Source organism: Macaca thibetana, chromosome 4 (genome assembly GCF_024542745.1).
Source record: "Macaca thibetana thibetana isolate TM-01 chromosome 4, ASM2454274v1, whole genome shotgun sequence".
NCBI lineage: Eukaryota > Metazoa > Chordata > Mammalia > Primates > Cercopithecidae > Macaca > Macaca thibetana.
In genome coordinates, this window is record NC_065581.1 from 12,284,447 (window position 1) to 12,302,345 (window position 17,899).

At 43.0% G+C, this 17,899-nt stretch overlaps 1 protein-coding gene across 1 annotated transcript; it reads left to right on the forward strand.

Moving 5' to 3' along the window:
- Positions 1-898: 898 nt before the first annotated feature.
- EDN1 (endothelin 1) lies at positions 899-9,704 on the forward strand. Its single transcript, XM_050786279.1, has 6 exons — positions 899-966; positions 3,123-3,187; positions 4,819-4,987; positions 6,443-6,598; positions 6,764-6,904; positions 8,472-9,704. Exons 2-6 carry the CDS (start codon positions 3,124-3,126, stop codon positions 8,575-8,577), a joined length of 636 nt encoding a protein of 211 aa, XP_050642236.1. The 5' UTR covers positions 899-966; position 3,123; the 3' UTR covers positions 8,578-9,704.
- The last annotated feature ends 8,195 nt before the right edge of the window (positions 9,705-17,899 follow it).

The window sequence follows — 17,899 nt, forward strand, 5'->3', positions numbered from 1 at the left end:
TCTTGGGAAAATGTCTTGCTGGGAGGCTGCCTGGCAATGCCCTAGCTGCCTTCTGTAGGCTCGAATGGGGCTTCCCTCTGCCCCTACAGGAGGAAAAGGGAGCCGCTGCCAGAAGGAGAACTGGAGAGATGGACAGAGAAGGCAGGTGCCATCCCCTCACCCCTGACACACAAAGAAAAAGACATAGAAATACCCTCTCTCTCTCTCTCTCTCTTTCTCTGACACACACACACACACACGCACGCAGGCACACATCTTGGAAATTCAGGATTCAAAGAGACAGGGGCAACATTATATTTGGCACGGTGGGGCCCTTCCAGGTCTGAAATCCTACATTCTTCCTTACCATTTACTTCACTTTCTCCAAGCTCAAGAAGGGCCAGGTGTGGGCGATGGCTGGCCACGTTTTGTGTTTCCAATTCATATTCACGGGATGACACAGATGGGGCGGGAGTGCTGTTGGAGGCGCGTGGGCAGTTTCATTTTGCTCCACTTCTCCACCTGAAGGCTGGGCGTTGCTGGAACTTGCAGGGGCAGCCTCAGCAAGGTGGGGTGGCCTGGAGTGGGGCGGAAGACGGGACCCCAGCTGAAGGAGAACCCAGGCTGGACCTGGAGGGCATGGGCGGTGGTTTGCAGGTAGGGGCCTTGAGGACAGGTTGGTCCTGACTGTTGTCAGTGTTTGGTCAAAGTTGCCAAAAGGTTACAAAAAAAGGTTGGGGAGAATCCCTGGCAAGACATATTTCCCAGGCCACCTTTCTTCCGCGGGTGTGTGTGTGGGGGTTGTGGGGGAGGTGCCGCTTGGATCCTGTGAATGTGACATCAGCTCTCCTCTCCTCTCCCAAGGTCGGCTTCAGAGACGGAGGTCAGGGCACCCCTGCCTGGCACAGGCGGCAGCGCTGGCTTCCGGCTCGGTGCCGCCTGTCCTCGGGGAACTGTGGCCTCCCTGGGCCCCGGGGCTAGGCTGAGGTAAGCGCACCACGGAGGCCAGGGGCCCAGGTAGAGGCCCTGGGGATAGGGTGGAGGCATCTTTGGGTGTGGGTGTGGGTGTGGGTGTGGGAGGGAGAGTTCTTGCCTCTCTCTCTCCCATCTCCAACTCTTGCTTCAGTGGCTCTTTTAGGGGATGCATGTCATTATGGACCTGTCGCTGCCACTGTCCCTGTTCCCCCAACTGTGACTTCGAGGGAGGTCTGGGGGTCTGAGTGTGTCCAAACCCACGGCTTTGCTGTTGGGATAAAAACTGTCCTTTTGATTTTAGAAGGAGGAGGGAGAAAAGGTTTCCCAGCATGTGTGTTGTGCCAATCTTGGAAATTCATCCATGCTTGAATTCCACCCTCCATCCCCAGAAAACCTGGAGTAAAAAAGAGGAGATGGACAAAGTGTGTATTTGATGGCATCCCCTGGGAAGAGACTGTAAATTTATCCCATAGGTCTTATTGGGTCACTGTGAGCACTTTGGTGAAGAACAAACAAAAATTCTGGGTGCTCAGTTGTCTCACCTGAAAAATGGGACTAGTGGAAAAAGCCAATGTGTTCCATGCATGTTTTGCTTTCTTTATTAAGGCATGATGTCACCTGTAGAGTAACTGTCCTCTGCATACTTCGGGGGGAGGGGGGCGGTTTCAAGGTTAGATAGACAGGAAATTGTTTTGAAAGTGTAAACACATTATTAAATATGAAGTATTATGTGATTCCTTGTTCGAATGGCATTTCCTTCTCAATACCACCCTCCTTGCATATTCACTTAATCTTGTCCAAGAACACCTTTTTTGCCCTAAATGAAGACCCTGCCCCCCACCAAAAAAAAAAAAAAAAAAAAAAGTCCCAGAAAAGCTGTCCCCGCTTGTGCGGGGAGTAAATGGAATATTCTGAGGTTCATTCCTCCTTCCTATGTTAGGCACCATTCCTTGACCCTCCTCGGCCCCCAAGCCAGGTTGCGTTTTCTCCTGCCATTTAGAAGGCTTTTCCTTTTTGTCCTAGTAAAACATCAGCCCCTGCAGCTCTTCATCTCCCCCTGGTGTTCTTCTCCCGCCATGTCTTAAGATTGGTGGCACCGACCAATCTTAAGATTTAAGTTCTGTATGAAAAACACCTTTGCTTTTCAATCAGTTTATCAGCCTCCTTCGCAGGGGAAGTGTGGACACACAAAAGAACTTATGGGGGCTTCTGATCAGTGATAGGGAAAAGGTTGGGTATGTGCCTAAATGAGCTCTGATTTTTTTTTTAAAGCTCCCTTTCTTGCCAGTCCCTCACGGATCTTTCTCCGATAGACGCAAAGAACTTTAGCAAAAAAGACCCGCAGGAAGGGGCTTGAAGAGAAAAGCACGTTGATCTGCCAAAATAGTCTGACCCCCCGTAGTGGGGGAGTGACGAGGGACAGCATTCCCTTGTTCGACTGAGACTAGAATCGGAGAGACATAAAAGGAAAATGAAGCGAACAACAATTAAAAAAAAATTCCCCGCACACAACAATACAATCTATTTAAACTGTGGCTCATACTTTTCATACCAATGCTATGACTTTTTTTCTGGAGTCCCCTCTTCTGATTCTTGAACTCTGGGGCTGGCAGCCTGCAAAGGGGAAGCAGACTCCAGCACTGCACGGGCAGGTTTAGCAAAGGTCTCTAATGGGTATTTTCTTTTTCTTAGCCCTGCCCCCGAATTGTCAGACGGCGGGCGTCTGCCTCTGAAGTTAGCAGTGATTTCCTTTCGGGCCTGGCCTTATCTCCGGCTGCACGTTGCCTGTTGGTGACTAATAACACAATAACATTGTCTGGGGCTGGAATAAAGTCGGAGCTGTTTACCCCCACTCTAATAGGGGTTCAATATAAAAAGGCGGCGGAGAGCTGTCCAAGTCAGACGCGCCTCTGCATCTGCGCCAGGCGAACGGGTCCTGCGCCTCCTGCAGTCCCTGCTCGCCACCGCCGCCGCGTGCCCCTGCAGACGCTCCGCTGCCTTCTCTCCTGGCAGGCACTGCCTTTTCTCCCCGTTAAAGGGCACTTGGGCTGAAGGATCGCTTAGAGATCTGAGGAACCCGCAGCGCTTTGAGGGAACTGAAGCTGTTTTTCTTCTTTTTCCTTTGGGTTCAGTTTGAACGGGAGGTTTTTTTATCCTTTTTTTTTCAGAATGGATTATTTGCCCATGATTTTCTCTCTGCTGTTTGTGGCTTTCCAAGGAGCTCCAGAAACAGGTAGGCACGCTCGTTGACTTGTGAGTCTCGGAATTACAAGTTAATGTGTTCTTATTCACCTTCATGCCTTTCTTGCTTCTATTTTTCCCCATTCTTTTTATGACTGCAGCTTAGAGAGCAAGTGTCTGAGAATTATTGCTGAAAGCTACTTAAGTCTTCTAGTGAAAAATGTAAAAATCCTCTATTGAAAACAATTAGATACAATTGACTATAACATGGCATTAAAATAACTTATTGTTTTAGTATTATTATTCCATTATGTGTTTCCTTGGCTTTTAAAAAATAAGAAGAGTATGGACATACACAATTTAATCAAATGTATGTTTGTAATATATGTGTTTATACAGGTATACAGGACATATAAGAACTTAAATCTTATTTAAGCACTATTTTAATAGTGTGTTAATTTGTAAAATATTTAAGAATTCCAGTTTGAAGCCAAGGAATTTTATCCAAGTCGTTCAAGCAATATGTGTGCAGTAAAATCACCTGCAGAACAGAAGTCTGTTGACTAACGACCGCCCCCGCCAACCCCCCGCAGGCGGTTTCTGGGTGAAACAGATGTTTTCTTTAAAATTTGTCATCACTGACTTTAGGTTTCTTTTGGCAGGTTTTTGGCACCCAGAACAGTGTGAGCTCTCTTTTCAGTTTTATTCACCTGTCCTGGGAGGCGAGCTAGGATAATTCTTGGCTGCTTAAGGATTTAGGCAGTGCATGTGCATCTGCCCCGGTCCCCCCGTTTTTAGGGTCAGTGCACTTTTTTTGTCTTTTCGTGACCCTGACTAAAGAGAAAGGATGTCAAGGGAATGAAAATCCTGGAATGTGTCTGATCATTTGAAATGTACAAAATTGGGCAGATAAGCTGCATGGCTAAATTGTCAGGAGGAAGAGGCAAGGCAGTAGTGGAGAAGGGGGAGGCAGCAGATCCCACACAAGCCTGATGCCCAGGGATTCAGAATTCAAAACCCACGAAACCTTCCTTCGGTCCCCTGACCTGCTTCTCAGCTCCATCTGAGGTCACTGGTTTCCATGGAGCTACCCTCCTGAATTGAATATTGTATAGTTAATTTCTCTCTCCAATCATTTTCCCCACCTAATTTTGAAAGATATATATCATCTGGGGTACCCTGTGCCCTACACAGGATGTGAAGTGGGTACGTACTCACTAAAAAGAGGGTCATCCTGAATGGGGAAGTAGCCCCAAATTGAGGAATAACAGTGTGATTTCTAGTCTTTAGTCATGTGCCAATGTTAAGCTTCAGCAGACTGTGCTGTCCAACCAAGTTCCTTGTAGAAGTCAACCAGATTTTCAACAGACAGCATTCCAAAGCATTTCCCTGAGCCTGCTTCAAGAGGGGTGGGGGAAATCCCTTTTCAGGTGTTTGTCTCCTCTGCATTTGTATAATCTCCCTGAAGGTGGATAAGCCAAGGGCATGAGGGGGAGGCAAAAGGTGAAGTCATGTTAAGGAGGGAAAAAATAAAGAGCCCTTTTTTCTGTGTTTCTTGCTGATGGCAGGCTGTGTGCTTCATCTGCTTTTATCTGCTCTGCTAGCTCTGACTCTCCTGTGATCCAGCATGTCTCTCAGCCTGTGAGGAGACATCCCGCACTGACCTGCTCTTTCTCTCCCCAGCGGTCTTAGGCGCCGAGCTCAGCACGGTGGGTGGGAACGGCGGGGAGAAACCCACTCCCAGCCCACCCTGGCGGCTCCGCCGGTCCAAGCGCTGCTCCTGCTCGTCCCTGATGGATAAAGAGTGTGTCTACTTCTGCCACCTGGACATCATTTGGGTCAACACTCCTGAGTAAGTCTCTAGAGGGCATCGTAACCCTAGTCATTCATTAGTGCTGGCTTCACCAGGAGCCCAGTTTTAGAGTCTCTTTTCTAGGGACTCTGAAGGTAGCCCTTCTAACAACATCCAAGCGCCTCAGTGGGGACAATTTCCCTCTATTCCTGAAAATAACGACAGCTTGGTTCTTAGCAACCAAGGAGAGGGTCTTCTGAGGCCGGGTAGCTCAGGCTACTCGTGATGGGATAGATAGAAGGAGCTGACGACAAACAGGAAGCTGCTGCACATTTCAAATGAGGAACTTCAGTGAGAGGGCCTCAGGGGGACACTCTCACAGTGGCATCTGATGGGGTTTCGATAAAAATTGCCGAAGTCAGATGTGGGTTAGTGCAACCTGTGCTTCTCGTGGGAGAGTGGAGACTGAGAGGCAGAAGGGATTATACAGAGGGTTAGAATCTCTTAATTTTACTGATAGAAACACCTCGGCTCAAAGTGTTGAAGTCATTCATGCAGGAGTGAGTTTGTAGCAGAGCTAGAACTGGAGCCTGGATTTCCTTTGCTGCTATGTTTTCCCTTTAGAAATGCCCATTTCAGAACCTTACTGGAAATACTATCCATAGGCTTCTCTTTCACCTACAGAGAAGAAAAGCAGTTTTTCCCCTTCTGCCCGGGACACTAGTTCATCGTCTATCAGAAGCAGTCATAAACAAGCACACATTTACTGTGCATACAATGTCCCGTTATGGCAAAGGAGGACAAAAATCCAAACAATATCAAACCAAGCCAAACACCACAAGGAGCCTAATAATTACTAAGGTGATACTTCCAAAGGGAGGACTTTATTTCTTAGATGAGAATGAAAATAGACACATTGGAAATGACTGGAGAACGCTCTGACAATGAGTGCTTCCACAACCGTATGATATCACTGACTGGCAGGAGAAATGTGTGTACATGTGCCTCCTCCTCCCCCAACCACTGGGGGCGGTGGGGGGCTGGTGGCACTTTTAGCAGTATCCTACATGGTTGGAATTGAAAATAGGTTTTAAAAATCCTGTGACTCATGGTTTTGCACTGAAACCTCTTCCCACTGCATACCCACAAATAGTTGTTAACTAAATAGACCATTAGAAAAGGAAGAAAATATAAAGCAGATGCCAAGCAGAGATGTCCTAATTGTTGACAAAAAAGCAATGTTGCTTGTGTCAAGAAGAAACTGAACTTTGTGAAGAGTTGAAATGGAATTCCACTGAATTAGAAAAACTTGTTTTCTCCTGCCTGGATACATAACAGTCAGGGCCATTGATGCACAGGTGTTCCTGGCTGTTGTTACACTTTACCCTCTGAAATGACGCTCCCAAGTGCTATGTGATGAGCTCCTTGCCTGCCCAGTGGAATGGGTGTGCCCATACGTCATTTTAAAGACTATTAATTATGCTAATATAGTTTCTTTCTCTCTTTGGATAATAGGCACGTTGTTCCATATGGACTGGGAAGCCCTAGGTCCAAACGAGCCTTGGAGAATTTACTTCCCACAAAGGCAACAGACCGTGAGAATAGATGCCAATGTGCTAGCCAAAAAGACAAGAAGTGCTGGAATTTTTGCCAAGCAGGAAAAGAACTCAGGTGAGCAGAAACACCTTTGCTTTTTCAATCAGTTTAACAGCCTCATGACCTCCTTCCTGTCATGGTGCTGCCTTCCTGTTTTAGAGAGAGTAGCAGAGACATTGAAAGTCAGGGTAAAGCCAAAGGTAAGATTGCTGAAATGTTTTTCGTTGTGTATTTTAACAGGGCCAAAGACACTATGGAGAAAGGTTGGAATAACCATAAGAAAGGAAAAGACTGTCCCAAGCTTGGGAAAAAGTGTATTTATCAGCAGTTAGTGAGAGGAAGAAAAATCGGAAGTTCAGAAGAACACCTAAGACAAACCAGGTAAGAGGGAAGGAAGAAAAATTAGGTAAGAGGTTCACAAGAGCAACTAGCCCTGGTCAGTGATGCCAGTGGCCTGTTCTGTTCCTCCAGCCCTTCTTACCTGGGCAGGGGAAAGACTTAGAAAACAATAACAGAGGAGATCTACGCATCCTACAGATTAAAAAGAGCAAAAGAATCCCTCTTAAATATTTCCATGAAGCTCTGGAATGCAAACTGATGTCCTCTGTACTTTTAGCACATACCTTTTCATCTACAGGTAGATTTCCCAACCAAAATATATCCAGAGATACCTTTGTCATTTGGTTATATATAGCCTTTACCTCTCTGAGTCAATGCATTTGCCACTTTCCCTGAGAAATCAAAAATCATTTTGGGGAGAGGACATTTAGAAAAAGAATCAAAATGTCATGGATAATCAAATTCTTCAACAAGTAGCAGTTATTCAGATGGTCAAAGGAAAAATAAAGTCATTAGGTAGGGTTGGTAGAATTTAGAACATGCTGTTTTTCAGGTTTATGATCTCTTTTTTTTTTTAATAGGGAAATGTATTTGGTGCAGAGCCAATGTCATTCCAAAAAGCTCTCTCTTTTCCTGGTCAGTCATGCGCTGGGACGGAGAAGGGATCTGGATTTGGCAACATCATAGAGTTGCTCTGAGCTGCTCTTTGGTGATAATGCTTCCAAATCCCAAACTTTTTGGAACTCACAAGCTCGAAGGAGGAAACCCACTCTCTGATCTATCACATGTTCTGCTTTTCTCTGTCATGGTCTATGGAAACTTTTCTAGAAATCCAGTGGCAAGAAGTCCTGTGATTAAAGTGTTCTGAGCTCAGGGCAGGCAGTCATGAACTACTTCTGAGTTGTTTATTACTGATTCGTGGGGCAGCCTCAGCTATCGGTTTCTTCATACCTGCCATGAGAGTTTCCATGCTTATGGTTGAAGGCCAGTAATGCTCCCCACGAGATCAGTTTCTGAACGAACGTGGAATTTTGTATGAGTTTTTATTATGCCAACTATTAAATCAACATTACAGTTCTTCCCTCTGTACTTCTCCTGTAAAAAGAAAACATTAGGCCTGCAAATATATGTATATATATATTTAAAAATAATTGCCATAAAGTATTTGCTCTGGGCCTACTGTATGCCTCTTTTCTTTTTTCTTTTTCTCTCTTCTCAACTAAATCACTGTCAATTTATTAAGATGGCCATAACTATTCAAAACCTAGCTGAGTTCCTCAAGGCAGGGTTGCATTGTGGTGAAGGTTGGGTTGGGGCTACAGAAGAAACCAGAACACCTCTAGTTTATTTAAAACTTGTATTTACTGCCCAATTCCCCTTAGACTTGACCATATGACCCCTCTCTCCCATTCTAAGCATAGGGGCCAGCTTTATTTTTACGATGGTAATAGATATCGCTTGAGGTTTTATCAAAGAGTTGCGGTGGGTGGTGAAAGTTCACAGCCAGATTCAGATTTTGTTTGTGCCAGATTCTGATTTTAGATGTTTATCTTGCCAAAGGGTGATTTTTTAAAGATAACATTTGTTTTCTCTTATCTTGCTTTATTAGGACGGAGACCATGAGAAACAGTGTCAAATCATCTTTTCATGATCCCAGGCTGAAAGCCAAGCCCTCCAGAGAGCATTATGTGACCCACAACCGAGCACATTGGTGACAGACCTTCGGGGCCTGTCTGAAGCCATAGCCTCCACGGAGAGCCCTGTGGCCGACTCTGCACTCTCCACCCTGGCTGGGATCAGAGCAGGAGCATCCTCTCTGCTTGTTCCTGACTGGCAAAGGACCAGCGTCCTTGTTCAAAACATTCCAAGAAAGGTTAAGGAGTTCCCCCAAACTGTCTTCATTGGCTTGCATCGGTGGTAACTGCTTTGGTCTCTTCTTTCATCTGGGGATGACAATGGACCTCTCAGAAAGCAGAAATGCACAGTGACATTCGAATTCGGGTGGCATCCTCCAGAAAGAGGAAGGAGATTCCACACCAGGGTGGAGTTTCTGACGAAGGTCCTAAGGGAGTGTTTGTGTCTGACTCAGGCGCCTGGCACATTTCAGGAGAAACTCCAAAGTCCACGCAAAGATTTTCTAAGGAATGCACAAATTGAAAACATACTCAAAAGACAAACATGCAAGTAAAAAGAAAAAAAAAAGACTTTTGTTTAAATTTGTAAAACGCAAAACTGAATGAAACTGTTACTGCCGTAAATCAGGATATGTTTCAAGAATATGAGTCTACCTCACCTATATTGCACTCTGGCAGAAGTATTCCCACATTTAATTATTGCCTCCCCAAACTCTTCCCACCCCTGCTTCCCCTTTCTCCATCCCCCATACTAAATCCTAGCCTCGTAGAAGTCTGGTCTAATGTGTCAGCAGTAGATATAATATTTTCATGGTAATCTACTAGCTCTGATCCATAAGAAAAAAAAAAGATCATTAAATCAGGAGATTCCCTATCCTTGATTTTTGGAGACACAATGGCATAGGGTGGTTTATGAAATATATTGAAAAGTAAGTGTTTGTTATGCTTTAAAGCAGTAAAATTATTTTCCTTTATATAACCGGCTAATGAAAGAGGTTGGATTGAATTTTGACGTACTTATTTTTTTATAGATATTTATATTCAAACAATTTATTCCTTATATTTACCATGTTAAATATCTGTTTGGGCAGGCCATATTGGTCTATGTATTTTTGAAATATGTATTTCTAAATGAAATTGAGAACATGCTTTGTTTTGCCTGTCAAGGTAATGACTTTAGAAAATAAATATTTTTTTTCCTTACTGTACTGATTTTGAATCATTACTGAAATTTCTAAGGAGTGGGCCAAAGTGATTAAGAATTATAAAGGCAAATGGTTAAAGATGGTTTTGTAGAAAAGTGACAATTAAAAGGATATTACAGTCTAAGCTAATTATATAAAGAATTTTACCTATCTCTTAAATGTTGATTTTACATTGCATTGAGGTAAAAACACAAAACAAAAAAGCAGCTTTAATACCTCTGTCTTCTCTTGGGTAGCAGCCTCCTGCTTCCCCTTCCCCTGAAAACTCTCCAGGGACTTCATCCATTAACTTGGCTCAGGCTATTAGGCAGGATTCAACAGTTTAAGCCGATGGTGTGGTGAGAGATGCTTTCTCCGTATTAATGGACTGAAGGAAGTAATGGCAAGACAACCCCCCAAAACATACCTAATTATACAAAGTTACACACCAGAGTTGCGTTTAGAAAATGGCCTGCTCAGAGCAAGTAGAGGTTTCCAATGGCTTTTTATTTTCTCACATTAAGGAGTTTGTTTTTTAAGGAACATTGAGTACCATTGCTTCTTCATGATAGCCTAGGACTGGCCATATGCCCATGGAGGTAGAGACACCAGGTACTGATTCTAGGTCATCTGCCACAAAGCACCACTTCCTCTCCACTTTGCCTTGGCTGGCCTTGTCTAATCACTGGAGAGTACAGTATTGCAACTGCAGTATTGCAACTGGTCACTACTAACTGAATTCTCTAAGAGCTTGATCAGCCCTCGAGAATCTTCATTACCCTTTTCTAATAGTGTCTGAAGGAATTCTTGGCATTTAACAAATGTTAGCTTGTAGTGATCACTGTTGTCCTAACAGTGACACATCAGAAGGATTTCAAATAACAATCTTCAGGCATGCGTGATCAATGTCCTGGGCAAAGTCTCCGTCCTCATTGATCCTCATTTTTCTCTTTAAGGCACAGTCCAATGTCTTTGGGGAATTGTTTATAAAGTTTACTTTATCGAGTAAACTGTTTCTCAGTGTGTGACTTTCAAGAAAATTGTGAAGGTTTGCCGACGTTGACAAGGTGCTTGGTCTGAACTTGGCCAGTATTTAATCTTGAGCAAACGATTCAATTTCCTTGATCGTGAGTTTTCTCATCTGTTAAACTAAGGGAGTTGGGGGAGTTTATTTCATACCTCTGAGAAAGAGTTTGAGACTGCATAAAGAAGTTGAAGTGGCATGAAAAAAAATTGAAGATCTGAGCTTAGAAGGCATGGATCTAATACATTTTAAGAGGACGTCAGAATGAGACAAGCCACTGAACAAAACAGTCCAAAGGACAACATAGTAAGTCAGAGTGATAAGAGTTTTGGTTGGCTTGTTCATCAGTCAAACCCTTAAGCCCTCTTTTCCCATGCTTCCTACTTCAGTATCCAGTAGGAAAAATGAAAGGGATGATGTAGACCCTCTAGGGCATGAGGATTTGCAGTAAAATAAGTTGGGAGACTCACAGAAAATTAATATTTTTCAAACATGAAGCAGAAAAATTCAATTATATTACAGGCCACGTCAGCTTGAAGGGTAAACTGATGGGATGGTCTGTCACATTTCTGGCTGTCTTTCCAGTAAAAGCACGGTTTCTGGAAAGCCACTTAGGACAGCTTTCTCTCTTTACACTGATAGCCCAGGTAAGCTTTGATCTCTGAACTCCAGAAACCAGAGAACTCTAGGTGGAATGTGGTGACTTTTGCCAGGGCAGAGGGAACACCTGTTAATGGGTACTTCATTTGCACCACCAGAGATTGGAGTCTTTTTTGATGGGTCCACTGGCTTCGATACTCCCTGTATTCCTGCAAAACACAGCTTGGATGTTGGACTAACCTAAAGCTCCTTCAGGAGAACTCTTGCTGACATTAAGAAAGAGCAACATTTTGTCTTTCCAGGTGAAAATCCAAGGCCCTAAAAGGGAGGTGACTGATCTAAAATCACAGAAGGAACTGTAGCATCTCTGGAGCCTGAACACTTAACTTAAGCATGACTGTTTCAGCCAGAGGGCCCCTGGAGGTCTGCAGAAACAGATGCCCAGGCAAACCTTGCTAGAAGGCTCTGGATACCAAAGGCAAAAATCAGTCTTTATGAAAGCTTTGCCTCCCAGCCTTGTAGACAATCCTTAGCACACCCATCCCCTCAAGAGGAAAGAGAAAAAGAGAAGAAATGTAGGGGAAGAATAAAGGACTAGAAGGAGGCTGACTATCTCATGGCATCGGTAAATAAATGTCTATAGGATAAAATAGAATATAACTAAGAACTTTTAATTATTATTTTTAGACTTTACTCACCAAAGAATCTATCTGAGTGAAGGGGGAATTCTCTTGGTCAGTTCTTTTTCTTTTTCTTTCTTTTTTTTTTTTTTCTTTGAGATGGAGTTTTGCTCTTGTTGCCCAGGCTGGAGTGCAATGGTGCAATCTCAGCTCACTGCAACCTCCACCTCCCGGGTTCAAGCGATTCTCCTGCCTCAGCCTCCTGAGTAGCTGGAATTACAGGCATGCACCACCATGCCCGGTTAATTTTGTATTTTTAGTAGAGACGAGGCTTCTCCATGTTGGTCAGGCTGGTCTCGAACTCCTGGCCTCAGGTGATCTGCCCACCTTGGCCTCCCAAAGTCTTGGGATTACAGGAGTGAGCCATCACGCCTGGCCCGGTCAGTTCTCTTTTGCTCTACAATGCAAGGCAGTGGTCTGGTTTTTTGTTTTGTTTTGTTTTGTTTTGTTTTTTCCTCTGTGTCTAAGGTCTTGAAAATACCTGCTTTCAAATTTAAGTTCTCAATGTGTAAAACACTGCTTTCAAGCCCATGTTCTTAATGGAGTCCCTTCTGCCTTGGCTTTCTCTCACCTTTATTATACTCACAGTTCCTGGGAACCTTGGGTCTGGAGCTCAGAATTTATCTATTGCAAGTGAATATTACACATTTCACAGTAACCTCTTATCTTTGTAGAGAATTTGGTTTCTTGTAGCTTTTCACATCCCTTCTTTCCTTCGACCCCTACCCTCACACAACAATCCTTTTGGGAAATTGGGATCACATCACGTATCCATCTGACAGCCAAGGAAAGAGACATATCGAAAGGGTGAGTGACTCATCCAGAGTCCAACATCAGGCAAATAGCAATACTGGAACCCAGGACCCCTGATCCTTTCTTCTTAAACTCCTCCAGAGCCAAGGGGATACACTGGACCTGCAGGTTTTTGGCTAAGATAGATTATTTCCAGCTTGTGAGTGGAAAGAACTTGTTCTTATTCTCTCAGGAAGATCAAAGCTCCGTATGTACCCTGAGCCCTAGTTTTGAATGTCTCTGTCGTATGATTTTTTGTTTACTGAGTCATTCTTTTTATGACAATGCATGGTTGGCAGAAAACTTGCTAGCATTTACAAAGTTTGCCTCAAATCTGGTGATGAAGCCATGACAACTTCACTGACAACTACTGGCCATCGAGCCAATACATTGGAGGAAACAGTGATGAATGTGATGGCAGCAGCCATCAAATTTCCTCAAATCTTGGGCAGTAATCAGAGAGATCTAGGGCTAGTGCCACTGGCTAGTAAAAAGAGAAGGGCTTAGGCCTTGGAGACAATGGATGATGGAAATGATGGGTCCTAGGGATGACAAGCTGCCCACAGCTCAGAAACGCATCACATCAGGAGTCTGGCATGAAGTTTTGCCCATTTAGAGTCTTCCGAGTTTCGGCACCCTATTCTTATTTTTCACATTCCGAGTCATTCCAGTTCCCTTCTGTGGAAGTTGCTGTGGAAGTATGCAGGGATAATAATCACAATATGAAGCTACCATTGACATGGCATGGGCACTGACCAGTTAGAAAAGGCCGGGACAGAGCTGTGGGGCAGGGGCTCCTGGTGGACTCTGCCTGGGACAGGTGTTCAATCTCCTGATGTTGGCTTGTAGGGGACCTTGTGATCTGGGGCAGGGGCGAGCAGTCAGGGTGGAATTTCCAAGCTTCTTGTTGCTAGGGCTAGTTACTAACCAGGGTGAAATCATTTCAGTGTTTTACAAACTGGAGTAGTCTCACTGGGATGTGCTCCTGTGTTTCAGATTTAAAAGTATTGAAACCATTCTCTGCTTGATAAATTATTCTCTTTACAGCTTCGCTGAGTGAGATGACATTATCTTCATGCCCGTGGAGATTTGGCACCAAATCTTTCTGCCCATGCACCTTTGGTGTCCCGCTGCACTGTCATCTCTGGTCAATGCCCCTCTCTCTATATGTTCCCTTCTCTCATGCTCTGGTGCCCTTTGGGAGAAGGAAAAAGACCTTAAGTGTCTTTTATTGAAATAGAAAACGTGTAAAATAAAAAATATTTTACTTTAAAATTTTTTTTATTTTACACGTTTTCTATTTCAATAGCTTTAGTGGTACAAGTGGATTTTAGTTACACGGATGAATTGTACAGTGGTGAAGTCTAGGATTTTAGCACATCTCTTACTCAAGTAGTGTACATTGTACCCAGTAGGTGGTTTTTCAGCCCTTACCCCCTCCTATCCTCCCCAACTTCTGGGTCTCCAGTGTTCATTATACCACTCTGTATGCCTTTGTGTACCCATAGCTTAGCTCCTACTTATAAGTGAGAACATGTTGTATTTGATTTTCAACTCCTGAGTTACTTCACTAAGAATAATGACCTCCAGTTCCATCCAAGTTGCTGCAAAAGACATCATTTAGCTCTTTTTTAATGGCTGAAGAGTATTCCATGGTGTATATATACACTACATTTTCTTGGCCTACTCATCAGTTGATGAGCACTTAGGCTGATTCCATATCTTCACAATTGTGAATTGTGCTGTGATAAACACACTCATGCAGGTGTCTTTTTGATGCATTGACTTCTTTTCCTTTGTGTAAATTCCTAGTAGTGGAATCGCTGGATAGAATGGTAGATCTGTTTTTTAGTTCTTTGAGAACTCTCCATACTGTTTTCCACAGAGGGTGTATGAATTTACTTTCTTCTTGGAGATTTTTAGCAGGGAAATTTTATGGTTGCCAAAGTCAAGATCTGCCTTAGACCAGGGGTTCCTAGGGCCCTAGATCTGGAATAGGAAGGAACAAGAGGGATGAGTTGCCTGTAAGATTAAATCTTGCCCTCTTAATTTGGGACTAGGAAAGGGTGGCCCTATAATTTATTATTTAAACTGGGACATATTTGACAGTACTTGGTGACACTCTTAACAGTTCTCATGGAGCTACACACTGGACTGTTGTGGACAAACTTGGACATATGGTCACCTTAAATCAAAATAAGCCTTGAATCAGTTCAGAACTTCAGAACCACCCCGGCTTCTTGGAAATGCTGGAGCTTGGCACTGTGTAAGCACACTCAATATCTCTATACCTTTAGCTGTAGACCAGGCTGCAGCACAGCACCTCCCCCTTTTCTAGTGCCTACAGCCTCAAGCTCAGAGCTTGGGGCATGATATATCATTCAATAAATGCTTATTCAATGAATGAATAAACACAGAGGTGAGTTCCAGTGTTCAGTAAGAGTGGGGTGAAGGTGATACTCTTCTAGCCAGAATGCGACTAGACAACAGAAGATTTATAAGACCCATTTCCAGGGCTGCCTTTGCAGAGTTGATATAGCTGAAATCTTATTTTATTGAGGCTCCACGCTAGTGGTAAATTATTTGACACAATGGGGTATCCTTTCAACTTCTTTCTACTCCAACCCATCCTGCATTTCACCATGATAATAATAACAATAATCTTCTCCAAATGCTTTAGTTATAATTTCAATAAATACAGAGCTAGAAGGAAGTTAAAAATAATTTTTGCTATTACTCCCATCTCAAAAATCTTCCATTGCTACTCTGCCTATACAATAAAAATATGCTATCTACTGAGACAGGCACCAGACTAGGAAGAAAGGTTGGGAAATGTTACAATTTCAGTATTGAGCGTATTAAGTTTTAAATTTGTCACCATGGTGTGAAAGTTGTCAGAATCAAAATGAAATCACCTGTGTTAAAAACTCTGACAAATGGAGCCAGGAACGGTCACAAAGGGAGAATTCTCACGCACAAATGCCTGATAACCAAAGCTATCACAGAATACTTTGCAAAAACCACAATCTTGCACAAAGGCCATCACAACCTTACACAAAAAATACTTCAGTGAAGATATCTGCCCAGCAACTGCTTGTATAGCCTGGGACTGGTGTCACCCTTGTTACTGATCACTGTAGCCAAGGATAATGATCTCAAAACAATGATGTTATCATCCTCATTTTTCCTTTAACGATCTTTGTTTAGCCTTACCTGCTTGAATATGCACATAGTTTACTATGGCATGTGTATTTTCATTGCAATGTCCATCCCTGAATAAATAAAGTTTTATTTTCATTTAGTGATGTATTTGTTTTTTGAAACTGGGTCTGCCTCTGTCACCCAGGCTGGAGTGCAACAGCACAATCACAGCTCACTGTAGCCTTGACCTCCCAGGCTCAAGTGACCCTCCCACCTCAGCCTCCTAAGTAGCTGGGACCACAGGTGTGCAGCACCATGCCCTGCTAATTAAAAAACATTTTTGTAGAGATAGGGTCTCCCTATGTTGCCCAGGCTGGTTTTGAACTCCTGGGCTCGAAAAATCTCGCCTTGGCCTCCCAAAGTGCTGGGATTTCTGGAGCTATTGTGCCCAGCTCAATTTCTTTTAGGGAGTCTCTCTCTGTTATCTAGGTTGACAGTGGTTATCTTCAAATACATCCAACATTTGAGAGAATAGTGTAATAAAGCCAATATACCTAGCATATAGTTTATATAGTTGTTGAGATACGATGGCTGTTGTTTTATCTCTACCTGCATCCTGCCCTCCTTCCTTAAATTACTTTGAAGCCAATCCCAGCTATCATTATTATCTTACCTGTAAATATTTCAGTGTAGACGTAATGAGCTTGATATGCTTTGTTCGATCAGGTAAAACGTGAAATAGTCAACTAGATATGTGGGCTAGAGCTTATAGTAGATGAAGAATTCACAATAACAAACGCCTCATGGAACTCACAATAACAGAAGAGACGGTGCATGTTGATAGCTTGTGTTTATGTGGTGCTTACTAATATCCCAGACAGTCTTTTGAGAACTTCCCATGCATCAGCTCCTTTCATTCTTACTAAAACCCAATGAGGTATTTATCCTATGTTGTAGATGAGGAAACTTGAAGACAGAAATTCAGTAGTAACTCATGCAAGGTCAGGCAGCTAGTGAAGAGGTAGGAACCAGGTAACCTCATTCACTATGCTTTTTTGATTAAGAAGAATCCAAAGTGATAAAGGTTACACTATGGGATAATCAAGTCCTATGATGGTATCAAAGTGACAGTGATCAACTCTGCCTGGGGGCAGGGAGGGGAAGTGGTGGTTTCAGGGAAGGTTTCATGTAAAGAAACAGTGAGAAATCAGCCTTGAATTCCTAAGCAGGATACCATTCGAGAAATTTGAAGCTGAATCAAAGGTGTGAAGAAGTCTCAGTAAAATGCTTTGTCGATAGATGACTTGATAAAAAGAACATAACCTAACATGCTCATGTGACTGACTCATAAGAGAAGTGGACAGGTATCTAGACCATTAAAAGATGATTTATCTTGCCATAATTCAATGATGTCGAAAATCTTAAAGCAACACACCAACAATAAGACAGAAATCTCTAATTTTCAAGTGGCAGTGATTGAATTGAAATTTTGGGGTATAACTTTAAAAATAGAAAGAAAGCAACTCTAACAGATTTTGACTGAATTTTCAGAAGTTAACTACATTTGTTAACATTATAATACAATGAAATAATTACACTAAAAATCACAGTACTTACTGAATGTAAGCTTATTTTATAGTTCAAATGTCCTATTGACCTCCTACTCTTTAATGCATGGTCACAAAATTCCTCTCACCATGTCAAGAATTCCCTCTTGATACATGGTTAAGAATAACCCACCTGTCAACTTAGGTGTCTTCCTTGTGTTTGAACAACTTGTTCTTTCCATATAACCTCATCGTTTTGCCCTGATCAGTGGCCACAGTACCCCTTGGTTTGGTGAAAGACAAAATGCCCTAGACAATTAAGGAGATGATCTTATTCAGGCTATTACAATAAGGAAAATGTTCATTAAGGAAGACTGTCTCAAGGAAAGGAAGGAAACCTGGGGTTTTATAGAGACAGTAAATGAGGGAGCCACT